The 25,942-nt window shown below is 48.0% G+C and overlaps 2 protein-coding genes across 3 annotated transcripts; both read left to right on the forward strand.

The window, feature by feature from the left end:
• Positions 1-25,201, forward strand: LOC117042165 (regulator of G-protein signaling 3-like). Of its 2 annotated transcripts, none has more exons than XM_033141660.1 (7): positions 1-79; positions 14,974-15,396; positions 17,986-18,068; positions 18,462-18,527; positions 21,636-21,697; positions 22,355-22,521; positions 24,564-25,201. In XM_033141660.1, exons 2-7 carry the CDS (start codon positions 14,974-14,976, stop codon positions 24,753-24,755), a joined length of 993 nt encoding a protein of 330 aa, XP_032997551.1. In that variant the 5' UTR covers positions 1-79; the 3' UTR covers positions 24,756-25,201. The 2 variants fall into 2 exon arrangements, with proteins under 2 accessions (XP_032997551.1, XP_032997552.1); XM_033141661.1 differs by having other exon boundaries at positions 10-35.
• Positions 10,720-14,651, forward strand: LOC117042402. The gene is made up of 3 exons (XM_033141949.1): positions 10,720-11,780; positions 11,890-13,492; positions 14,637-14,651. The coding sequence occupies exons 1-3, from the start codon at positions 10,720-10,722 to the stop codon at positions 14,649-14,651; spliced, it is 2,679 nt and encodes an 892-aa protein (XP_032997840.1).
• Positions 25,202-25,942: the final 741 nt, after the last annotated feature.

The raw sequence follows: 25,942 nt of genomic DNA on the forward strand, positions 1-25,942 counted from the left end.
AGAAGAGTGGGGAAGAGTCACCGCAGCAGTAGAAAGTAAGGAAAGAGGAAAAGACCGCAAACAACTGAGAGGCACAAAGGTGAGCAGGAAAACCCAGGAAGCCAGCGCCAGCCTGTTTATTTATTTCTCTGTCTTTCCTTCTCGCCCTCTTCCTCTCTACCTGATTCAATTGTTTGCTCTCTTTCTTGCTGGCACTCTCTGTATACTTTTGTCTGGAGGGGAATCGGTTCCCTCACTCTTTTTCACGTAAGACAGAGGGAGACGGACAGGGAGGCTGTGTCTGCACAATTCATTTAAGGCAAAAACCAGCCCTGCCCTGACCCGACTCTCTCCCCCCCCCCCCAGGCTGGGAACTGTAGTTTTGTTAAGGGTGGTGGGAATAGCAGCTCTGTGGGGAGTTCACTACGGTTCTTTGGAAAGGGGGGGGGGCATGCTTTGTGTGTTTTGTAAATATATGGCAGGCCCGCAGTGTCTGTACACTTTGATTATCTTTATTGAATCAGTTTCCTCATTCTTTTTTGCCTGGGGGGGGGGCGGGAATCTTCCAGCACTTTGAGAGGAAGCTGATTTATTGAGGTCCATACCTGAGCCACAGCAAATCCTGTTAACAGCACAATCTTAGCCACGTTTACTCAGAAGGAAATCCTATTTGGTTTAGGATGGCAGTTGTAGCACTTTGAATACTCTTTTTAAAAATAATAATAATAATAAACAATCCTTTGCTGTCAGAGACACAGCTAGCTACCCCTCTGGCATTTACCTCTTAAATCTCTGTGTCCCCAGTTCTGTCCCCATTTTTAAATCTATCCCTCCGTCCATCTCAACATTGCCGTATTTCTCTCCCTATTCTCAAAGGCTGAGATCAGGTAATACTTTTACATCAAACAGAAATGCAGAAACGTCACTATTATTATTATTATTATTATTATTATTATTATTCAGAGTTTATATTTGTGCTAGGGTGATTTGCAGACATACAATAAAAACAGTATTCCCCCCTCCCCAGAATATTTATTTATTCCAGAAAATTTATACACCACTTGATTGTTAAAAAAAAACCACACCCCCAAAACCCCCAACAACCCTCAAAGTCGTTTTCGAAAAGATAAAACAAGAAAAGAAAGGAAAAAACAGCCTTACTTTAAAACGTACAAAAGTTAAAATACTAAAGCGGATTAAAATTACCTCAGCTTTCTAATCCTCTGGGTGGATTTGTCTAAACAGGAGTGTTTTTAGCTGGTGCCGGAAAGTGTACGGTGACGGCATCTGCTTAATATCAAGAGGCAGGGAGTTCCAAAGTCCAGTCGTTGCTGCACTTACAAATGCAGAACGGATACTATTTTGGGGGTGGCGGGTGGCGGCTTAGCATTTAATGTTTGTTATTATGCTGCATATTTTTGTGCTCTCATATTGTAAACTGCCCTACGATCTTCGGATGAAGGGTGGCTCAGAAATTCAATAAAACGGATAAATATTATGTAGGCACCTCCAGTAGCGCCAACCCTGCCAACTGGAGCAGTCAGTTGGGCCTGTGTGGGGCAAGGCGATCTTGTAAGTAAACCGCTCTCAAGTTATTAAGCCTTTTATATAATAACAGCAACACCTTGAATAGTAGCACCCAGTTGCAAATCAGGAAAAACGAACACCTACGCTAAGGCCCAGCTAGACCTTTCTGCCCAGCTAGAAAAAAAGCTTGCCCGAAATTATTGTTCCCAGAAGGTACAGGTGGTGGGTTCAATCCTTGCTCCCCACAAAATTGCAGACCCTCCAAGTATCCCTATTTTCCAGCGACAGCCCTGGAAACCCTCCCGGTTTCTGATTTGATCCCGGAATGTCCTGCTTTTCCTTAGGATGTCCCTATTTTCATTGGAGAAATGTTGGAGGGTTTGCAGTTATGCAACCCATGAGCCAAAGAGATAAGTAACTAGGCAACCTTTAGAGGAAATCTGAAGACAGCCCTGTATAGGGATATTTTTTTTATAAAAAAAATGTTTATTATGTCTTTGTTTGTTGGAAGCTGCCCAGAGTGGCTGGAGTATAAATCATAAAATTGTTGTTGTTGTTGTTGTTGTTGTTGTTGTTGAATAGGGTGTCCCTATTTTCATCGGCGAAATGTCGGAGAGTATGTTATTTATCCTATTTATTATCAAGGAGTGCAGGAAAGCAAAGAAAAGGACATCTGAAGGCAGCCCTGTACAGTCATACCTCAGGTTGCGAACGCTGCGGGTTACGTTTTTTCCGGGATGCGCTCGCGCCGAACCTGGAAGTACCGGAACGGGTTATTTCCAGGTTTCGGTGCTCACGCGTGTGCAGAAGCACAAAATCGCGCTTTGCGCATGCACAGAAGCGCCGAATCGCGACCCACGCGTGTGCAGAAGCAGCGAACGCTACGGGTCGCTGCGAACGCGCCTCCCGCACGGATCACATTGGCAACCCGAGCGCCCACTGTATAGGGAAGGTTCCCCCCCGCCCCGAAAAAACCCAAACCCACATGTTTAATGTTTCATTATGTTTTTATATATGTTTGAAGCTGCCCAGAGTGGCGGAGTCAACCCAGTGAGATGGGTGGGGTTTAAACAACAAATTTATTATTATCATTATTATAATAATTATGGAATAGGATGCCCGTATTTTCATCGGAGAAATGTTGGAGGGTGTGAAATGGGGAGGGGGCTGTTTCTCTCCCTCTCCCCACTTTTCTCAGTCCTCACCCTCCTCGTCTCCCATCCTTGCTGTGTTCCAGCCAGCTGATCTGCCCATGCCCAAGTTAGCTGCAAAGGAAAAAAAACTCTTCTATGTCAGTCCCTTCCGACGGCCCCCTGGTTTTTCCCCCCGGTGGTTGTTGATGTTCCGGACATTCCTCGACCTTCGGGGTGGATGGACGGATGGACGAAATGGGTAGCTCTGGGGAGGAAGCCTCTAGGGATGGGGAGGGAGGACTGGGCCGGTTTGGCAGTGGGCTGTGTGCCCATGTGTAAGGGACGAAGTCGGGGAAGGAAGGGAGGGCAGGCTGGCTAAGTTGCGGGGCACCGGCGCTGGGCTTCTCCCTTCCCTGCTTCGACTTTTCTGCAGGCGCAAGATTTACATCTCGGCAGAGACATAAGCCAGAAACTGCGTCCCTGACCTTTTGCTCTCCCGTGGGGTACAAACACTGTTTGGAGAGGCGTTAACTCTTCTTTCCCTGTAGCGGCGACAGCAGGCTGGCTTGTCCCAGAAAGGCGAGGGGGACGCCAGTCAGGAGGAGGAAAAGCGGCACGGCGGAACGCGAAATGCGCACCCGTGTATTACCAGTGATTACTTTCGAGCCACGGATTTGCCAACCCAACCCGCTTGGGGTGTGTGTGTGTGTGTGTGTGTGTGTGTGTGTGTGTCATGGCTGTCAACCCTCCCCCCCCTTTTTTTGCCTTCCCTTCTGGGGGGGGGGGGCTGTCAACCTTCCTTATTCCAGCTATGGCTGGAATAAGGGAATTTCCCGCAAAAAAAGTCAAAAATTCTTTCCAGTAGCACCTTAGAGACCAACTGAGTTTGTTCCTGGTATGAGCTTTCGTGTGCATGCACACTTCTGAAGTGTGCATGCATCTGAAGAAGAATGCATGCATCTGAAGAATTTCGTGTGCATGCATGCATCTGAAGAAGTGTGCATGCACACGAAAGCTCATACCAGGAACAAACTCAGTTGGTCTCTAAGGTGCTACTGGAAAGAATTTTTGATTTTGTTTTGACTATGGCAGACCAACACGGCTACCCACCTGTAACCGCAAAAAAAGGAAAGGTTGACAGCTATGGTGTGTGTGTGTGTGTGCCACCCAAGTCCACCAAACGTGGCAAACCAGTGTGCCTTGTGCCTGGCAAACCAGGGTGCCATAAGCTGCGAACAGGTGCACCACAGACAGATGGCTATAGGGCAGGTCTCTGTGCAGACGACTCAAGCAAGTGAGCCAAGATGCATGTTATAAGGGGTGGCAACACCTTCTCACCCGTCTGTGTGTGTGTGTGTGTGCAAGGTCTCAGGCAGGGCCTGCCCGAGACCCTTTCAACTGCAGGTGCCCACAGCTGGACTTCGGATCTTCTGCATGCAGGATCCTGCAGTATGTGTAGTTCGGATGGGGGGAGACTTGGGTTCCAATCCACAGTCAGGCATGACTTTGGACTAGTTGCTCATTGTTGTGAGGTCTTCGGGGGAAAGGAACGGATAGGCATTCACCAAATTCTGCCCTCTACCACTGAACTCTAGCTCTTCGCCATATAGAGCAGATTCCAGAAGGGAGTGGTCTGTGCTGTGTTTATTTATTTGTTACTTAGAGGTAGGTAGCCATGTTGGTCTGACACAGTCAAAGTATATAATGTTTTTTAAAAAAATTGTCCAGTAGTACTATAGAGACCAACTAAGTTTGTTCTAGGTATAAGCTTTCGTGTGCTTACTTAGTCTCTAAGGTGCTACTGGACAATTTTTTTATTTTTTAATATGTTTTATTTGTTACATTTATTTATTTGCCCAGGTAGCTCAGTCAGTAGAGCATGAGGCTCTCTTATTCTCTGAGTCATGTGTTCGAGCCCCACAGTGGGCAAAAGATTCTGTGCATTGCAGGGGGTTGGACTAGATGACCCTGGTGGTTCCCTTCCAAGTCTACAGATCTGTGATTTTAATTCTACGATTCTATATCCTGCTGTTCCTCCAAATGGCGTCTGAGGCCTTTACAGGGGTGGCTCCCTGGTTGTGGAACACTTTTCTCAGGCATTTCATTAGCTTTTGGATAACTATTTTAAATTTTTTTTATTATTATTATAGTCATTTTAAACCATTACTTCTGTTGTGTAATAGTGGGTGAGATGGTGCTTTTTAACTTTTCAACTTTTAGCTTTTCTGATGTGTAAACTTAAGTTGTGGTAAGTTGGCAATTCCTTTATTCTTTTGCGCTGGTTTGGCTTTTTGCATGGATGATGTATATTATATTATATTATATTATATTATATTATATTATATTATATTATATTATATTATATTATATTATATTATTTAAAAAACTGTTTTATATTTATATTACCTACTGATTCTACATTATCAGGCAGCTGATAAATATAATGAATGGATGTGTAAATAATACGGAACAACAGCCAAAGTTGCCTGAGTGGAAGTCTGCCTGTGCAATGGGACTTCCCCCTTTCACTGTCAGAGGCAATATGTTTCCGAATACCAGTTGCTGAAAACCGCGGAAGCAGGGAGAGGAGCTGTTGAGCTGCTGTTCTGCTTGTGGGTCACTGCGAGAACAGGACGCTGCGGGAACAGGATTCATTTTATCTTGTTTTCTTAGGATCTCACCCCATGCGCCTCCTTAAAATTGCTCCTGAGAGTCAGGAGCAGATTGTGGGGCACAGGTGTTGCCATGGGAGCAGGGGAGAGAAGTATATTATTATTATTATTATTATTATTATTATTATTATTATATTTATTATATTATAAGAGGATGAGATGGTTGGACAGTGTTCTCGAAGCGACTAGCATGAGTTTGGCCAAACTGCGAGAGGCAGTGAAGGATAGGTGTGCCTGGCGTGCTCTGGTCCATGGGGTCACGAAGAGTCGGACACGACTGAACGACTGAACAACAACAACAACAAATTATTATTATTATTATTATTAGTGCTATTTTTCTAGAAAAAGAGGTGCCGGAACTCACCTGAGAGGTGCCAGAACTCAATTCCTGTAGGCTCCCCCTAAAAAAAAACAAAAAAAACCTGGTTGTTGTTGTTGTTGTTGTTACCCCGCCCATCTAACTGGGTTGCCTTGCCCCAGCCACTCTGGGTGGCTTCCAACATAATAAAACATTAAACATTTTTTTTTAAAAAAAAACCTTCCCTAAAAAGGCAGCCTTCAGACGTCTTCCAAAGGTTGCGTAGTTACTTAACAATAATAAGAAGAACCGTTTTATTTCACAAACGGTTCTTCATTCTGTTGGTGGATAGACAACGTCTGGTATTTCCCAAGGTGTTGTGTGTGTGTGTGTGTGTTGGACATCCTATTGGAAGCGATGTTGTGTGTGCACACACACTCGTATGTGTAATAGCATATGGCTGTGTGGGGAGTCGTTCACCTGACCTCCCGTTGCTCATGTCGCTGCTGCATACGGGGATGGGGAACAGGAGGGGTCAGGCAGCCATGATGTCAGCGTAGTGTTTCCACTGTGTCGTCTCTTCCTCCTCCTACTCATCCCTTCTCCCACCTCTCCCAGTATGACACAGGTGACCAGAGGTCACGCCAATGCCCTCCCTGTTATGTACTGAGCTGAATCCTAGAACAATAGGATCCAGAATGCAGCAGTCTGATTGGTCCGCAGGAGCCACCCAATCCAGCTCCAGGTGGAAGTGAATCAGCGACCTGATTGGCCTGCAAGAGCAGCCAATCAGGCTCCTGGAGGAAGTGAATCCGCAACCTGATTGGCCTCCAGGAGTAGCCCGGAATTAGCCAATCACGTGGGGCCCATTGTGTAAATAATGTATATATAGCAGACGTTTTGGGGAAAGACTCGTTCCTTGCTACTATGAGCTGAATAAAGAGCATCAAATTCACACTTGACTACGAGTATATTTCTCCCTGGAAAAGACCCTGGTGCTGGGAAAGATGGAGGGCACAAGGAGAAGGGGACGGCAGAGGATGAGATGGTTGGACAGTGTTCTCGAAGCGACTAGCATGAGTTTGGCCAAACTGCAGGAGGCAGTGAAAGATAGGTGTGCCTGGCGTGCTCTGGTCCATGGGGTCACGAAGAGTCGGACACGACTGAACAACAACAACAACAATATTTCACTGGCGACGAGGATGGGATTCGAACCCACGTTCACTCCCTCTGCCATCAGATTATTTTTTAAAGCCCTAAATGACATGTGGCCCCAAATATCTAAAAGACCCCTCCTTCCCTATAGACGCTCTTGGTCCAAGGGGGCCCTCTTGGTGGTTCCCCCACCCATAAGAGTTCAGGTGCTGGTGGCCCCAATATTGTGGGACTCCCTCCCCACAGAGTTGCATCTGACACCTTATATCGTTTCCGCTCTATGCTGAAGAAGACACACCTTAGGCCTTGACACCTGAGATATGGTCCCGTTCCCCCCCCCCCGACACATTCCATTTCTGTGGCCGTAATTTGCTTTAACTGTTTTTAATATGGAATTTTAAACCTCTGCAACCTGCCTTGGGACATGATGGTGAAAGGTGGTACTAAATGGGAATAACAGTAATACTGTAATAAAATGATAATAATGTACATATACAGTTGTACCTTGGAAGTCAAATGGAATCCGTTCCGGAAACGTTCGGAAACAAAGGCGCGGCTTCCGATTGGTTTCCGATTGCGCAAGCGCGCTGGAAACAATAGCGGAAGCTGCACTGGACATTCGGCTTCCCCCCAAAAAAGTTTGAAAACCAGAACACTCACTTCTGATTTTCAATCGTACAGGAGCCAGAATGTTCAACTCCCAAGGCGTTTGGGAACTGAAGTACAAATGTACACACACTGCGATCAGTCTGTCTGGTAAAATTTGACCTGAGGTAAAAATTCTCTCCCGCCCTCCCATCAGGGTCAATACTTAGTCCCCTAGCCCAAAGGTGAGCAAATCTTTCACCCAAAGAATCTTCCAGAAGGAACTGAAAACAGGGCAAGCTGGCATGTTTGTATGTGTTTGAGGGTGTATGAGAGACCATCGACATTTAAAAGTTTCCTCTCCACTAAATCAGCCCGCCACATCTGAAATGTCTCACAAGCTGAGGCTGTCCGCGCTGCACTTAAAGAATGATGGAAATCAAACAACAGGATTAAAAGGAGGCGGGAAAACATTCCTGACTTCAGTTGGCCAAAATGGAGGTTTCAGGACACAAGCATATACAGCTTCCTGCTACCGAGTCAAACCATAATGCCCATTTATGATCTGGCAGCCATTCTCCGAGGCATCATAAGCAGGAGAAGAGACTTTGGATTTCATTTTAATTTGATTTGATGTTTATCAGCTGCTTTCTTTTTTAAAAAAAAAAGTCCCCAGGGCACCCCTCAGAAAGAATCCAATTTCCCTGCTAAAAAGGCTTCTATTTCCCTCTTTCTCCGGACGCTTGAGGATTAATTTAGCGTTTCTTTATTACTTGTGTGAGGGGTGGGGTTTTGAACTTAATTTGTTTTGGTGAGGGAGCTGAAGGTGTGGGGTGTGTGTTTCTCCCTTCCAACTAAACATTTCTCCAGCGCTCAGCAGCCTCCCCAGGTGCCTGCACTTACTGATCTGAAAAAAGTCTGATGGGAGGGTTTGTCTCCCGCGCACCCAGGAAGGCTGCAGAGGGCAGACCAATGGGAATTTGTAGAATAAAAGGAAGGACACTCACACTGCCGGCCACCTCAACAGTAAGATAAGCATAGTAGCAGCCAGTGGAGCGACACCGGTGGGATAATGCTGGTGAAGCTGTGTCGATCGTTTCCAGGCCTTTGACCAAAATGGTCAAAGGCCTGGAAACGATGCCTTATGAGGAACGACTTAGGGAGCTGGGTATGTTTAGCCTGGAGAAGAGAAGGTCTGGGCTGGACGATGGGGGTGGAGACGCTCCTTCAGGTATACTGGGCCAAGGCCGTTTGGGGCTTTAAAGATCAGCACCAACACTTTGAATTGTGCTTGGAAACGAACTGGAAGCTAAGGTAGGTCTTTCAGGACCGGTGTTATATGGTCTCAGTGGCCACTCTCAGTCACCAGTCTGGCTTTATATCTAAAGATATAAAGAGGGCCCTATGCATAAGCTGAGGCAAGTCTAGCCCTGAATTCAGTGAAATTCAGAGGAGGGCGACCAAAATGGTCAAAGGCCTGGAAACGATGCCTTATGAGGAACGACTTAGGGAGCTGGGTATGTTTAGCCTGGAGAAGAGAAGGTTAAGGGGTGATATGATAGCCATGTTCAAATATATAAAAGGATGTCATATAGAGGAGGGAGAAAGGTTTTTTTCTGCTGCTCCAGAGAAACGGACACGGAGCAATGGATTCAAACTACAAGAAAGAAGATTCCACCTAAACATTAGGAAGAACTTCCTGACAGTGAGAGCTGTTCGGCAGTGGAATTTGCTGCCAAGGAGTGTGGTGGAGTCTCCTTCTTTGGAGGTCTTTAAGCGGAGGCTTGACAGCCATCTGTCAGGAATGCTTTGATAGTGTTTCCTGCTTGGCATGGGGTTGGACTGGATGGCCCTTGTGGCCTCTTCCAACTCTATGATTCTATGATCTTCCAGCTTCTCAATGCCATGCATCACTGCTGGTTACTGAGGGGGAGCTGACAAGAGAGAGTTCAGCATGGTGCAAGCACAGCACCAGAAATGTCAATTTGGCTCGACTGCTGTGCCCACAATACAGGATGCAGCTGCAGCCACAAGCAGAGAGGACAAGATGGGACCTCTCCCAAAAAGCACCCCCAAAGCTGTGGCAGCTCTATACAGCTTTACGGGTAGAAGGTGTGTGTGTGTGTGTGTGTGTGTGTGTGTGTCTGTGTCTGTGTCTGTGTGTGTTGTATTTTTTTATTTAAACAAGACCATAAACTGGCAAATAATGGAAATAATGAAAATACGCAGCAGTTAAGCAATTTCATCTGAACATAAAAAAGAAAAAGATCCACCATTAAAACGTACAATAAAATAAGCCCATAAAAACAGCGAACAATAAAAAGAGTTAAGAACAGCCATTAAAAGCAATAAAACGTAAGAGGTTCAGGAAATCGGGGGGGGGGGAGGTGTGCCTGTTCAAACTGCTATGTCCTAAACAGATGAAGTCTCTTGGTTATTGCCAGGGATGACGTTCCGCAACGTTGCTGCTGCCAGTGGAAAAAGCCTATCTCTCTGTTACTACGAGCTGATAATCATCAGGTTGTGCAATTAACGTGGGTTTCTTTTACCGTGAAGCGGCTTTTGAAATCCAAATGCATGTTCCATAAACGGGCTGTCTGGAAGAGGCTGTGTCCCCTGCCTCGTTCTGTAAAGTGTAGGGTTACTAAAGGCATGACACAACCATCACGTTGTTGTTCAGTCGTGTCCGACTCTTCGTGACCCCATGGACCAGAGCACGCCAGGCACGCCTATCCTTCACTGCCTCTCGCAGTTTGGTCAGACTCATGTTGGTAGCTTCGAGAACACTGTCCAACCATCTCATCCTCTGCCATCCCCTTCTCCTTGTGCCCTCCATCTTTCCCAACATCAGGGTCTTTTCTAGGGAGTCTTCTCTTCTCATGAGGTGGCCAAAGTACTGGAGCCTCAACTTCAGGATCTGTCCTTCTAGTGAGCACTCAGGGCTGATTTCCTTCAGAATGGATAGGTTTGATCTTCTTGCAGTCCATGGGACTCTCAAGAGTCTCCTCCAGCACCATAATTCAAAAGCATCAATTCTTCGGCGATCAGCCTTCTTGATGGTCCAGCTCTCACTTCCGTACATTACTACTGGGAAAACCATAGCTTTAACTATGTTGTGTACTGAATTGCAGGCACAGCACTGTAACAGAGCAGCCAGGAAATAGTTAAAGGAGGTAGTGATTGCTTTTAATTAGTTTCACCTGGGTTGGCTATGCTAGCCCAAGTGCCTATATATAGCAGCAGGGTTTGTGTTTGTGAGTGTCTTTTACTTGCTTGCTGCCATGAATAAATATGTTACTATTCTATCACTGGCTGGACTCACTTTATAACACTGGCGACGAGGATGGGATCTAGCCAGTGAACTGCCGCCATGACAGAGACCAACAGCAACGCCCGGGAGGGATCGGCTGGCAATATGGCAACACGTGGCTCAATTGAGGAATTTAATGTCAATGAGCCAGGAGAATGGAGTGATTATTGTGACAGACTTAAGTTTTACCTCCGTGCTAATAGAATTACCAGTGCTGAGGAGCGAAGGGATACGTTCCTCAGTGTGTGCGGAAAGGCTACTTTTAAATTAGCAAAGAACCTTATCTCCCCGGCCACACTTGAGTCAAAGACTTTTGAGGAATTGACTGCGGTGCTTGGCAACCATTTTGAGCCGGCGCCTTCACAATTGGCCTGCCGGCAGATGTTTTACCAGCGGTACCAGCAGAGTGGAGAGTCGGCGTCATCATTTGTGGCTGCCTTGAGGGAACTCACCCGCTGTTGTGAGTTCCACGATCTGGAGGAGATGCTGAGGGATCGTTTTGTGTGTGGCCTGTGTGATGAGAGGCTGCAGAGGGAATTGGTTGCCAAGAAGTTTTTGACCTTCCAGGAAGCTTATGACTTTGTCATCTCCCGGGAGGGGGCAGACCGCACAGTTCGAGAGCTCCGTGGTGGACAGGCGACTGGTGTGCATGCGGTGGAGACTGACACAGAGGAAGGCGCGTCGGACGAGGTAACGGGGGGAGCATTGAAGGTGTTTCAGTCCTCCCACCGGCAGCAAGGAAGTCGACAGCTTGATCATCGCCGGCTGCTGGCCCAGTCGTCCCCCAAGAGCTGTGACAGTTGCGGAAAAGCACACGAGCGACGGTTTTGCAGGTTCCGCAACGCCCAGTGTCGGAAGTGTAAGAGGATGGGCCATATTGCCCGAGTCTGTCGGGCTGGAGATCGAGAGACTGGAGATCGTTCAAGAGAGAGACTGAGGTGCTGGGGCTCAGAGCCTGAGATTGTGGGTCAGTGTTCTTCGACCCGTATTCAGCCCCAAAGTGATAGTGTACGGCCACCACCAAGGATCACGAAAGTGGTTCGCATAGAGGGGGTGCCCTGTGAACTGGAAGTGGACTCTGGGTCGGGGTTCACGATTGTTTCAGAGCCCACTTTCCGCAGGTTTTGCCCCAAAGCGGGCCGCGATTGTCTTCGTCCCCTGGATTTCTTTTTAAGAGACTTTAATCAGAATCCGGTGCCTGTCCTAGGTGTTGGGGATTTTCGCGTCCAGCACAGAAAATTTAAAGGCAAACTGCGAATTGTGGTTGCAGGGGGCCGGCGGCCGGACTTACTGGTTTGAGGCCTTCGGCATCCGCCTAGAGGGGGCCCACAGAATAGAGTCGGCACCGTCTTCTTTTGAGGCATTGTGCCAGGAGTTCGCAGCTGTTTTTGACGGACAATTGGGACGATACACAGGGCCGCCGGTGTCCTTCGATCTGGACCCGGCTGTTTGCCCTATCCGACTGAAGCCGCGCCGTGTGCCCTTTGCATTGAAGCCGAGGATCGATGAAGAGTTGGACAAGCTTGTGGAGCAGGGGGTGCTGGAGCCCGTCTCGCATGCCCGCTGGGAGACCCCAATCGTGTGCCCTTTGAAGGCAAACGGCGCAGTACGGATCTGCGCGGATTACAAGTGCACTCTGAATAAGGCACTGCAGCAAAATGCCTACCCAGTGCCAGTGGTAAGCCATGTGCTCGCGTCCCTGGCAGGGGGGCAGATTTTTGCAAAATTAGACCTGGCGCAGGCCTACCAACAGCTCCCGGTAGACGACGCCACAGCGGAGGCGCAGACAATTGTTACTCACCGGGGAGCATTTCGAGTTAAGCATATGCAGTTTGGGGTCAGCGTGGCCCCAGGAATTTTTCAGGGACTGATGGAGCGACTACTTAAGGGAATCCCGGGGGTAATTCCCTATTTTGATGATATACTAGTCGCCGGGGTGTCCTCAGAGGAACTGATTTCCCGCCTCCGTGAAGTTCTGGCCCGCCTTGCAAAAGCTGGCCTTAAGGTTAAGCGGGAGAAGTGCTTCTTGGGAGTTCCCCAAGTAGAGTTCCTGGGGTTCCTGGTTGACGCCAAGGGTATCCATCCTACTTCTGCGAAAGTTACTGCCATCAGGAGTGCGCCAGCCCCACAGTCAAAGAAAGAGCTGCAGTCGTTCTTGGGGCTTCTCAATTTTTATCATGCCTTCCTTCCACATAAGGCGTCTATCGCGGAACCACTACATCGTCTGCTTGATGACCGGGGAACTTGGAAGTGGGGGCAGCGGGAAGCTGCTGCTTTCGCCGCAGTAAAGGACTTACTTTCGTCCGATAGTGTTCTTACCCATTTCCGTGAAGATCTGCCTTTGTCGTTGGCTTGTGATGCATCTCCTTACGGGATTGGAGCCGTGCTGAGCCACCGGTTACCGGATGGGCGGGAGGCTCCTATTGCTTATTTTTCTCGAACTTTGTCGTTGGCCGAGAGGAACTATGCTCAAATTGACCGGGAGGCTCTGGCATTGGTCGCAGGAGTAAAAAAGTTCCATGATTATGTTTATGGGCGCCCGTTCGAGCTTGTGACTGACCACAAGCCGCTGCTAGGGTTGTTTGCGCCAGACCGTCAAACACCGCAGATCTTGTCAGCCCGCATGTTGCGGTGGGCCATGTTTTTGTCAGCCTACACGTATGAACTGGTGCATCGAGCGGGTAAAGCCCTGGGCCATGCAGACGCCCTCAGTCGGTTGCCATTGCCAGAGCCGGCTGAGGATCCATCACCGGCTTATGGCGTTATGTCCTTGGAAGACCTGCCGCAACCCCCTGTTAGTGCGGATCGGCCGCAGGAGGCTATCAAGGAGAATGTTAGCCGCTTTGAGACTCCTTCGGGAAGTGATAAATTGGGATATCAAATCCAAACTCCTCTTCTTCTTCTTCTTCTTCTTCTTCTTCTTCTTCTTCGTCTTCCCCATGCCTTTCCATCATTGATGCCAAGACCCGGCCAGATAATTCTTTAATGAGCTTCTCTCAGATATTTTCTGCCTTGGAGAGATTCCCAGAGAGGAAATGGATGGGATCCCTGCAGGCCATTGTCTGACAGCGCAATGCCCTGCGCATTTCCTCAAAAGTAATTCCCACCGATTCCAGTGGGGGTTACTCCCAGGAAAGTAGGCATTGGATTGTGGCCTTAGTGAAGAGTGGAAGGTGCTCAGAGCCTGGGTGGCTGGAAAATTTTGAGTGGCTCAAAATTACGTCTTTTTTTCCTGACTGGCCTGACGATCTAGAGAGTGCGAAGACTTGACGTACCCCCCCCCCCCCGCACTCGGTAGGAACTTCCCATCGTCCTCCGGAGTTCAAAGAGGCCCTGTGGCAAAAATAGGAGAGACACTCATGTGGAGACCCGCTCCCTAGAGATAGGAAGCTTGCCAAATACTGAATTAGAAAATGTGCAGACAATGCTTTGGGCGATTCTTTCAAATTGATGTGTAAAACCCAGCCTTGGTCGTCTCTTTAGCTCCTCTCTTTTCTGCAAAGTCTAAGGCTTTCCTTGTTTTCATGTTTTGTTTAAAGTGTTTTGCATGACCCATCAGAGGGTGGCAACACAAGAACGGGGCCTTCTCTGCAGTGGTTCCCCGTCTGTGCAATGCTCTCCCCAGGGAAGTTCGTCTGCTGCCTTCATTATACACCTATAGGCACCAGGCAAAAACGTTCCTTTTTAACCAGGCTTTTGGTTGATCCGATTGACATCCTATGCCTTTTTAAAATGTGTTTTTTTATGGGGGGGCGACTATTGGGTTGTTGTTTTTATTAGGTATTTTGTGGTTTTATATCTTGATTTTATTCTGTGGACTGCCCTGAGAGCCCTGGGTATAGGGCGGTATATAAGTTCAATTGATGATGATGATGATGCCATAAAATTCTCTGAAGGGGCTTACACTATCCTTCGTCCTTCTCCCCATTCCCCTCAATTTTCTCAACTGTTCTCCTTCCAAAACTCTTCTTCCCTAGCTCACCTGTTTTTAGGACTGGCTAGTAGTTGGGCTTGTTGTTGTTCAGTCGTTCAGTCGTATCCGACTCTTCGTGACCCCATGGACCAGAGCACGCCAGGCACCCCTATCCTTCACCGCCTCTCGCAGTTTGGCCAAACTCATGTTAGTAGCTTCGAGAACACTGTCCAACCATCTCATCCTCTGTTGTCCCCTTCTCCTTGTGCCCTCCATCTTTCCCAACATCCGGGTCTTTTCTAGGGAGTGTTCTCTTCTCAGTAGTTGGGCTACTGGACATTTAAACCAAAATGGCCATAATTCTCTCTCTCTCTCTCTCTCTCTCTCTCTCTCTCTCTCAGATGCTAAGCCCCCTCCAGAAATGTGGCTCCGAAGGCTGCCTCGTAGACTGCGATTTTTTCCCCTGGCACAGGAGCAACCTCCGAAGGCGGCACCAGAGCTTCGAGGAGTCGGAGTCCGGGGGCGACCACGAAGCTCCCGGCCAGGAGAAGCCCTCCCCTCCCAGCATCCTCTTGGAGGGCGCAGAAGTGCCCGCCTGCCTCCAGATCCCCCTGCAAGACCCCGGAGGGGTGTGGCGATCCCGCAGCGAGGGCCGCCTGGACCAAAAGGGGGGGCCGTGCCCAGGGGAGGTCGAGGCGGTGGACCAAACAGGGAGCGGGTGGAGTCTGCCATCCCCCAAGTCTTTGAGGAAAGAGCGACGCCTCAGAGGGAGAGTTGCGGCGGCGAAGCAGCACTTGAGGAACCTCTTCGGAGGGTCCAACAAGGTCGGTGGGCGGCCCTTTCTCCTCCTCGCGCGGCGCTGCCGTGTTTCCACCCCTTTGTTGCTTACTGCCCGTCTTTCTTCTTTCCACAAACCCGGCCGCCACCGCACACCGCTTCCAGGAGAAATGCGAGCCCAGAATCTATTTTATTTTAGCTTGGTTGTATAAATATTTTACTGTCTTTGTTCCCAAAGGTTTTAATCTCTGGAATTTCCTGCAGTGAAAGAGAGAGAGAGAGAGAGAGAGGGAGGGAGGGAGGGAGGGAGGGGGAGAGGGAGAGAGTCACATCCCAAGGCTAAATAGAAAGCTGATAATTCATTACCAAGGAAGGGTTATGTCAAAGGGCCTGGGAGCCTGGACTCCTGGGTTCTCTAGAGGGGGACCAGAGACTAATAAGCGAAGCAAAGGATCTGAGAGGCAAAGTCTTTTGTCTAATAGGTTTGCTTGGCTATCTGACACGAACACTGATGCCATTCTAGCTTAGCTGACTCCTGTGGTTCCAGTTACAGGTGGGTAGCCGTCATAGCTGTCAACTTTCGGATTTGAAAATAAGGGATCAGCAGCCTCTCCTATCCCGGGGACAGTCACATGGCAGTGGTGGGCGGAGCCAGAAGCAAAAGTGGGCGGAGCAGCAATGTAAACTCCATATTTTTACATTGTGCAAGTACAGTAGTTCCTACATACAGACATGTCTGCCAAGCCTTCAAGCAAGAGGTGTTAATTATCAGAGTTCAAGGTCACATTGCTACCAGGGAAAACCACAGGCTGCGAAGCAAGACCAGTGAGAATCCACTCCCCCCCCCCAGCTAACCCTATTGTCTAGCTGAGGGGCTCGGCAGCAGCTGATAGGGGCTGATGCAGGGGGCCAAATACGGCCCCTGTAAGCACAGGAAATGGCTCCCACTTGCTTTGAGGCTGCAAGGAGGCAAGGTCTTCCCAGTCCCTGGCCAGCAGGGGGAGGGAGAGGAGCTGCTTCCTTTGAAAAACGGGAAATTAAAGGGATATAAAAAATAAGGGATGGCAGCGGGAAACAGCTTGAAATAAGGGAGTTTCCCGGGGAAAACGGGATACTTGACAGCACTGGTAGCCGTGTTGGTCTGCCTTAGTATCTGAAGGTATGAGCACACGAAAGCTCATACCAAGAACAAACTTAGTTGGTCTCTAAGGTGCTACTGGAAAGAATTTTTTATTTTGTTTTGACTCCTGTGGCTAAGAGTACTGTTAGGGCTTTGAGATCTCTTGTGAGTTAAGTGACTGATGGAATAATAATAATCAATAACAACATTTATATTTACTATAATATTATATTTATTATATTCTGAAGAATTGTGCATGCACACGAAAGCTCATGCCAAGAACAAACTCAGTTGGTCTCTAAGGTGCTACTGGAAGGATTTTTTATTATTTTTTATTTTGTTTTAACATTTATATATTAAGAGGAATTGTCTTGGATGACCTTTACAGAGCCCCCCCCCCCTTTAAATGTTTTGAGAACCCTAAATAATAATCATAATCATAGTATGTATACTCCAGCCACTCTGGGCGGCTCCCAACAGAACACTGACGACAGAATAAAACTTCAAACATTAAAAACTTCCCTAAACAGGGATGCCTTCAGATGTCTTCTAAAAGTCAGATAGTTGTTTATTTCCTTGATATCTGATGGGAGGGCGTTCCACAGGGCAGGTGCCACCACCGAGAAGGCCCTCTGCCTGGTTCCCTGTAACCTCACTTCTCACAGGTAGGGAACTGCCAGAAGGCCCTCGGAGCTGGAACTCAGTGTCTGGGCTGGACGATGAGGGTGGAGACACTCCTTCAGGTATACTGGGCCAAGGCCGTTTGGGGCTTTAAAGATCAGCACCAACACTTTGAATTGTGCTTGGAAACGAACTGGAAGCTAAGGTAGGTCTTTCAGGACCGGTGTTATATGGTCTCAGTGGCCACTCTCAGTCACCAGTCTGGCTTTATATCTAAAGATATAAAGAGGGCCCTATGCATAAGCTGAGGCAAGTCTAGCCCTGAATTCAGTGAAATTCAGAGGAGGGCAACCAAAATGGTCAAAGGCCTGGAAACGATGCCTTATGAGGAACGGCTTAGGGAGCTGGGTATGTTTAGCCTGGAGAAGAGAAGGTTAAGGGGTGATATGATAGCCATATTCAAATATATAAAAGGATGTCATATAGAGGAGGGAGAAAGGTTGTTTTCTGCTGCTCCAGAGAAGCGGACACGGGGCAATGGATTCAAACTACAAGAAAGAAGATTCCACCTAAACATAAGGAAGAACTTCCTGACAGTAAGAGCTGTTTGGCAGTGGAATTTGCTGCCAAGGAGTGTGGTGGAGTCTCCTTCTTTGGAGGTCTTTAAGCGGAGGCTTGACAGCCACCTGTCAGGAATGCTTTGATGGTGTTTCCTGCTTGGCAGGGGGTTGGACTGGATGACCCTTGTGGTCTCTTCCAACTCTATGATTCTATGATTCTATGAAATGCAGGGGGCGGCATAAAACCCCCTTGTTTCTGGAAGCGGTTGTGGGACCCTGGACACCTGGGTCCCTTGGGGCACCGCAGAACTTGAACTCTTGTTTCTGTGTTTCAGTCTCTGGCGTCGAGTGTGGAATCAGACCTGGGATCAGAAGGTGACAGCAGCTGCCAGGCACAACAGAGGCAAAAACGCCGCCGGTGAGTTGAGTAGCTAGAAGCAGAGCTAAAATCTGCCAGATCCTGGTTTGGATCTCACCTCGTCCTTGGACTTACTGGGTAGCTGGCTGAAAAGTCATTACAGTCGTACCTTGGTTCTCGAATGCCTTGCGCATCGAATGTTTTGGCTCCCAAACTCTGCAAACTCAGAAATGAGTGTTCTGGTTTGCAAACTTTTCTTCTTTTTTTGGAAGCCGAACATCCGCCATAGCTTCCGCGGCTTCCGATTGAGTGCAGGAAGCTCCTGCAGCCAATCGGAAGCCACACCTTGGTTTTCAAATATTTTTGGATGTCGGACTCCCCACACCAATCTGAAGGTTGGGTTCAGCTGCCTCTTTGCATTTGATTTACTTTTTGTTTCTTTCTTTTCAAAAGGAGGAAAAATAAAAGAAACTTCCTAAGGTTATGGAGCTCGGGGAGTAATGAAATTCAGTCCCTAAGGTAATTTAGCTCTCTTATTCTAACAAGAATTTTGTGCTTGTTTGCTTGTTTGTTTGTGTGTTGGGGGGTGAGGCTTCAGTGGACCATACAGTTATTATTCTGTATCTCTGTCAGGGCCGGCCCTACCATTAGATGAAGAGATGTGGGAGATGTTGGGGCAGGGCAGTAGTAGCAGTCATGGCTTGTTCTCATAAGCCGCTCCTTGGACTACTCCCCTCTGCTGCAGGACAGAGCTGTGCACACTAGCCTGTTCCCCTAGACTAGCCTGCTGCCCCAGGTGTACACCATTGCATCACCAGTGCTCAGGACGTACAGTAATTCTTGTAACTTGAAGCCATGGGTTCGATTCCTACCCTCCAGAGCGGGAGAAAACAAGCTTCCTCCATCTTCTATGTGACAGCCCTTTACATATTTGAAGATAGCTATCCTATCTTCTCTCAGTCTCGACTTTTGCAGGCTAAACATAGCCAGCTCCTTCAACCACTCCTCATAAGGCTTGGTTTCCAGACCCTTGATAATCTTGGTCGCCCTCCTCTGCACATATTCCAGCTTGTCAACATCCTTCTTAAATTGTGCTGCCCAGAACTGGACACAGTATTCCAGGTGGGGTCTAACCAAGACAGAATATAGCAATTCCCTTGATCTGGGTACTATACTTCCTGTTGATGCAGGCTAGAAACACATTAGGTTTTTTTGTTTTTTTGTTTTTGCTGCTGCATCACACTGTTGACGCCTGTTAAACTTGTGGTCCACCAAGACCCCTAGATCCTTTTCACATGTAGTAAGCCAGGTGTCCCCATCCTACATTTGTGCATCCGGTTCTTCCTGCCTAAGTGAAGAACCTTACATTTCTCCCTATTGAAATTCATTTTGTTTAGCTGGGGTCCAGTTCTCCAATCCATTAAGACAGTTTTTAATTGTACCACTAAATGTACTGCCCACCTAGCAGTTCGAAAGTACGTCAAAGTGCAAGTAGATAAATAGGTACCACTCCGGCGGGAAAGTAAACGGCGTTTCCGTGCGCTGCTCTGGTTTGCCAGAAGTGGCTTTGCCATGCTGGCCACATGACCCGGAAGCTGTCTGTGGACAAACACCAGCTCCCTTGGCCTATAGAGCGAGATGAGCACCACAACTCCAGAGTCGTCCGCGACTGGACCTAACGGTCAGGGGTACCTTTACCTTTACCTTTAAATGTACTGCTAGCAAGCCAGGTGTACCCTTTTGATTCCAAGCAACTGGAATTCAGAGGCATACTGCCTCCAACAGTGTAGGTAGAACATAGCCTTTGTGGCTAGTAGCTGTCAGTCCAGACGATTTCTCTATGTAGACTGCGATGAGGTGGGCGGTGGACACGCACTAACTTGTTGTTGTCCTTAGGGAGCCAAATGCCATTGGTCAGTCCTGGTTTCCATGGCCAGGGATGGCCCAACCCAATAGACAATACTGACAATTCCTACTAAGTATTCGGCATTCTTCTTCTTCTTCTTTGGTGATCACTCGTAGCCGAGTAAGATTGTCTTCCATGAATGCAGTTTTAACACTGAGTCCGTAAGTGACTGTGGAGGCCAATTCTGGACCCACACGTCCTTCCACACTGGGGACGTAGGTTTCCCGGTGCGAGTTGATCACGGTGAGGGTTTGCCAAGCGTACCTTCCTCTTAGCACGTTTCTCCCTTTCGTCCTGAGTTTGAGCATCTTCAAAGCCCATGACACCTTTGGTAAAGGCTGTTCTCCAACTGGAGCGCTCGCAGGCCAGTGTTTCCCTGTTGTCGGTGTTTATACTACATTTTTTTTAGATTTGTCTTGAGAGCATCTTTAACCCTCTTTTGTGGACCTTTCCATTTTTAAGTTCAGAATAGGGAAGTTGCTTTGGGAGACGATAATCAGGCATCTGAACAACAGGATCAGTCCGGGTGTGGGATCCTTGCTTGTGGTTCCTTCCAACCCTGCAAGTCTATGATTCCACGAAAAGCTCTTAGTCCTGCTACTAAGTACCTGGATGGAAACGGCAAAGGAAGGCGTGTTTTTTTTTTTAATCAAGAGGTGGAGGGGCATGGGGAGGAGAACGGATTGGTAATGGGGAAAATACATTTGTAATAAGCCAGCAATGAATCACATTGTTTTCAGTTTTTAATTTTTAATCCTTCTTGTTAACCCGTCCACTTAACCTCTTCTTCCAGGAAGAGCTATAGGCCATTTAGATCTGGTCTGGGGCCAAAACTCTTTTAAGAGTGGTCCGTGGTGTGTTCGTCTCGACGTTGTCGATTATCTGCCTGATTTCTGTGAGTGAGTCTAGTAGAGTTATGGGTTGGCCAGATGGAGATGGAGATTTGAGCTGTGGTGCAGTTATCAAAACTGGCCCGTGGCTTAATGATCTTACGGGGAGAGGCCCTCTGGAGACAGCAATGCGCATTACTTACCTTGCCTCACAATGCGGCATTTAGGGCCATTCTGGGCCATTATTTTGCCGAGTGGGAGTCTGGAAAGAAGAAGAAGAAGAAGAAGAAGAAGAAGAAGAAGAAGAAGAAGAAGAAGAAGAAGAAGAAGAAGAAGAAGAAGAAGAAGAAGAAGAGGAGGAGGAGGAGGAGGAGGAGGAGTTTGGATTTGATATCCCGCTTTATCATTTCCCGAAGGAGTCTCAAAGCGGCTAACATTCTCCTTTCCCTTCCTCCCCCACAACAAACACTCTGTGAGGTGAGTGGGGCTGAGAGACTTCAGAGAAGTGTGACTAGCCCAAGGTCACCCAGCAGCTGCATGTGGCGGAGCGGAGACGCGAACCCGGTTCACCAGATTACAAGTCTACCGCTCTTAACCACTACACCACACTGGCTCTGAGCCCTGAAGTTCCCCTCTGAAGGCACCACAGGAGTTCGCAGGAGAACATCAGCGTTCCTTTAGTGCAGAGACACCACCTACCACCAAACTGTGGCGAGGCAAGATGGGATCTGTAGTCCAACAACCTCCAGAATGCCACAAGTTCCCCAGTCCGTGCTGTGGAGAGTGTCAGGGGTAGGACCCGGGAGGCCTTATGCAACTTTGGCCAAATTGCTCCTGGGGCTCATCATCTGCAGCCGGTTCCCAGTTGCTCAGACACTTTCTCTCTTACAGGCCGACTCCTGAGGAGGCGCAAGAATGGGCTGAATCTCTGGAAAAGTTACTGCTTCATCCATGTAAGTGTGTGGTTCAGAAACACTGAAAGGGGTGCTTGCAAGTGCCACTGAGTTTGTTTCGCATAGGAATGGGTGACTGTCAATTTCAGTTCCCCACATTTCCGCATCAGTTTGTGATTATTATTATTTTGAAGTCCTGACAATTCATCAGTGAATTTCTAATATACGCAGGCCTGCAGGCAGTTTCCCTATATAATGCTTTCCTAAATGTTGCTTTCACTGATGTTTTAAATTGCATTTTTTGTTTGTTTCACGTTGCATTTTAAAACATTGTGACCTGCACTGGGACCTTAGGGTAAAAAGGGTATGTAATAATAAAAAAGCTGCCACGGCATATTATGTTATATTATTATTATTATTATTATTATTATTATTATTAATTACATTTGTCTACTACCCTTTATCCACATAGAAATACAACCCCCCCACTTTCCCTTTCCAAGAAACAAGAGTAGAAAACCTGAAGCAGAAAACAATTATGTGCAGAAATTTCACAGAATTGTGGAATTGTAGAGTTGGAAGGGACCCTAAGGGTCATCTAGTCCAACCCCCTGCAATGCCGGAATCTCAACTGAAGCATTTCCATCCTTTTTTCCAATAATAAAATTTGGATGCTTTGGGGGAAACTCCTGACTCCTTTGTCCCTCTTCCCTGCAGATGGACGGTCTGCCTTTCACGCTTTCCTGAAGTCAGAGTTCAGCGAAGAGAACTTAGACTTCTGGCTAGCGTGCGAAGACTACCGGAAGCTGCGAGGCTGCGACAAACTCCAGGACAGCGCCAAGAAGATTTATGATCAATACGTCACCATCCATGCCCCCAAAGAGGTAAGAGAACCGGACTCTGCGAGCATGCTTCCAAAACTATCCTCGCCCAAAATGCCTTGAACGAGCCGGTCTTCTTCTCTGAGGTGGAGGCAGAGGGATGGGTGAGGTTTGTTTAATTAGCGGTCGGCCCAAGACATTTCGCCACCTGATGTAGACCTTGAAATGACACACACACACACACACAACTCTGTGCCAGGGAAGAAGGGGTCAGGGAAGATCTGCATCAGGAACAAGAGTGTCGGGGGGGGAATATAGACATTGGGACCTAGAATCATAGAATCATAGAATCCTAGAGTTGGAAGAGACCACAAGGGCCATCCAGTTCAACCCCCTGCCAAGCAGGAAACACCAACAAAGCATTCCTGACAGATGGCTGTCAAGCCTCCGCTTAAAGACCTCCAAAGAAGGAGACTCCACCACACTCCTTGGCAGCAAATTCCACTGTCGAACAGCTCTCACTGTCAGGAAGTTCTTCCTAATGTTTAGGTGGAATCGTCTTTCTTGTAGTTTGAATCCATTCTTGTAGTTTGAATCTTGTAGTTTGAATCCACCTGCTGTGCCGCAGAACTCTGTTGCCTCACCTTGCCTCCTACTTTAGGTGCGCCGGCCCTACACTGTGATGTTGTGGGTAAAGTCTGGGACTAGGACCTGGGAGACCAGGGTTTGAATCTCCACTCACCCAAGAAAGCCTACTGAGTGACCTTGGGCCAGTCACTATCTCTCCTACCTCACAGGGTTGTTGTGAGGATAAATTGAAGGGGGGGGGAGAAGGGTGTACACCACCTTGAGGTGGAATATGAACGTATCATCATCATCTGGTATGCAGGCTGAGACCCTACCTGCCCGCAGACTGTCTCGCCAGAGTGGTACATGCTCTAGTTATCTCCCGCTTGGACTACTGCAATGCGCTCTATGTGGGGCTACCTTTGAAGGTTACCCGGAAACTGCAATTAATCCAGAATGCGGCAGCTAGACTGGTGACTGGGAGGGGCTGCCGGGACCACATAACACCGGTCCTGAGAGATCTGCATTGGCTCCCAGTGCGTTTCCAAGCACAATTCAAAGTGTTGGTGCTGACCTTGAAAGCCCTAAACGGCCTTGATCCTGTATACCTGAAGGAGCGTCTCCAGCCCCATCATTCAGCCCGGACACTGAGATCCGACGCCGAGGGCCTTCTGTCGGTTCCCTCACTGCGAGAAGCAAAACTACAGGGAACCAGGCAGAGGGCCTTCTCGGTAGTGGCGCCCACCCTGTGGAACGCCCTCCCATCAGAAGTCAAGGGAATAAACAACTACCTGACATTCAGAAAATTCCTGAAGGCAACCCTGTTTTAATGTTTGGTGGAAGCCGCCCAGAGTGGCTGGGGAGACCCAGCCAGATGGGCGGGGTACAAATAATAAATTATTATTATTATTATTATTATTATTATTATTATTATTATTATTATCATCATCATCATCATCTTTGGGGGGAAACTTTGACTGTATGGTGTTGGATGTGACCCGAGTCACCAAATCATCTTCCTGCCAGTTCTCCACCTCTGCTCTATACCGCACTTTGCCTATGAGTTAATCCGGACCTAGTAATTTCTTTTTCTTTTTCCCAACTCCCTCCTTGACGCTACCTTTGGTATCCTACTGCCATTTTGGCACGCCTCTCCATCCCGACCCACAGACGCCTGTTTTCAGTGCTCCAATTCTCCCCTGCAGCTATGACTGAACAACAACAACAACAACAATTTATACCCTGCCCATCTGTCTGGGTTTCCCAAGCCACTCTGGGTGGCTTCCAACAGAATATTAAAAACACGATAAAACATCCAACATTAAAAACTTCCCTAAACAGGGCTTCCTTCAGATGCCTTCTAAAAGTCAGATAGTTGTTTATTTCCTTGACATCTGATGGGAGGCTGTTCCACAAGGTGGGCGCCACCACCGAGAAGGCCCTCTGCCTGGTTCCCCGTGTGCTAGGCACTGTTTAAATCGCTGTAGCGATAACCATTTCCCAGCATGTACCTGACCACTTCCATTTCATGTTTGCAGGTGAACCTTGATTGCCAGACCAGAGATGTCACAAATCGGAACATTTTGCTACCCACTCGTTCATGCTTCGAACAGGCTCAGAGGCGCATATTCGGTCTGATGGAGAAGGACTCGTACCCCAGATTCCTCCGCTCCCTCCTTTACCAAACCTTGTCGCAGCCTGACAGGCACCAACCCAACGGGCCTGTGTAAATCAGCCATATTTGCCTTTCGTTCTTTGGAGAGGAGGAACCAAAGACGAAGACCTCCTTCTTCCTGGACTTCCTCCGGTGGGCTGTTTAGGATGTATGCAGCCCAAAAGCCGGAGTGATGGATCGGCCTGACGCTAACACCAAAGCCGGCGAGGCTGTGGACTTGCCACCAGGGGCGGACTTGGGAAATCTTTCATAATATGGCACCCTGCGTGAGGCCAAAATGTGGCGCCCCCCAAGTGGATCTTCTCAATTATGGATCTTCTCAATTTTGCACCCCCTTGGCTCGTCGGCCTGTGTGGGGAAATGGCCCGCACCACCCTAAATCTGGCTCTGTTGCCACACCGGCACGCCAATCTTTTCGTGGAGGAAAGTGGTCGTGGAAACTTGGAGCTGGTGCCCATATGCCCATGGGCAGAACTTTTTGTGGACTGATGAGGAAAAAAAAGAATATTAGAAGTATAGAATCACTGACCATGAGCTGTACGTGTTTTTTATGTGTCTGCAATCCTATTGCAATATTGAAATTTCCACATATTAGGTACCCGCCCTGGGCGCCCCCTTAGAAACAGCAACAACAAATACCTTATTTTTCCGTGTATAACACGCCCCCGTGTATAAGACGCCCCCCTATTTTGTGGGGCACAAAATCAAGAAAATGGGAGGAGATTGCCAAGAGTTGAGGAGCTTTTTTGGGGGAGAATTGCCCAGAGCTGTTGAGCTTTTTTGGGGGGGAGGACCAGTCCCCTGTCCCACCTCTGCATGTATAGGATGACCCCCACCCCCATTTTTGACATTAGTTCATAAGAAAAAAAACCCTCATCTTATACACGGAAAAGTACGGCACGCCTGGTGATCAGCTCTGTTTTGTGCTTTCCCCAGCTGCTCCTGACACATTGTCATTGTGTCTGCCCTGGGTCATTGTGGGAAATTTGAATGATGGGTCTGTTTGTGGCAGCAGCGGGGCCTGGTGTAGGAGGGCCCCTAGAGAGGGCATGACGCCAAAGGCACCACTTCCCAGGCTTTCCCCCACATGATGCCCTACAGACATTTTGACCTACAGCTCCTCATTGCACCAGCTGGTATGGTCAGAATAATAATAATAATAATAATAATAATAATAATAATAATAATAATAATAATAATTTTATTATTTGTACCCCGCCGATCTGGCCGGGTCCAACAAAT

Source organism: Lacerta agilis, chromosome 2 (genome assembly GCF_009819535.1).
Source record: "Lacerta agilis isolate rLacAgi1 chromosome 2, rLacAgi1.pri, whole genome shotgun sequence".
Taxonomy (NCBI): Eukaryota; Metazoa; Chordata; class Lepidosauria; order Squamata; family Lacertidae; genus Lacerta; species Lacerta agilis.

Bases quoted from the DNA above. Each gene is read 5' to 3' on its own strand.
- LOC117042402 (XM_033141949.1), top strand. From the start codon at position 10,720: ATGACAGAGACCAACAGCAACGCCCGGGAGGGATCGGCTGGCAATATG. The intron at 11,781-11,889 runs GTTTTGCCCCAA...TTTCGCGTCCAG, and splicing joins TCAGAGCCCACTTTCCGCAG to CACAGAAAATTTAAAGGCAA.
- LOC117042165 (XM_033141660.1), top strand. From the start codon at position 14,974: ATGCTAAGCCCCCTCCAGAAATGTGGCTCCGAAGGCTGCCTCGTAGAC. The intron at 15,397-17,985 runs GTCGGTGGGCGG...TCTGTGTTTCAG, and splicing joins TCTTCGGAGGGTCCAACAAG to TCTCTGGCGTCGAGTGTGGA. The intron at 18,069-18,461 runs GTGAGTTGAGTA...TCTTTTCAAAAG, and splicing joins CAGAGGCAAAAACGCCGCCG to GAGGAAAAATAAAAGAAACT.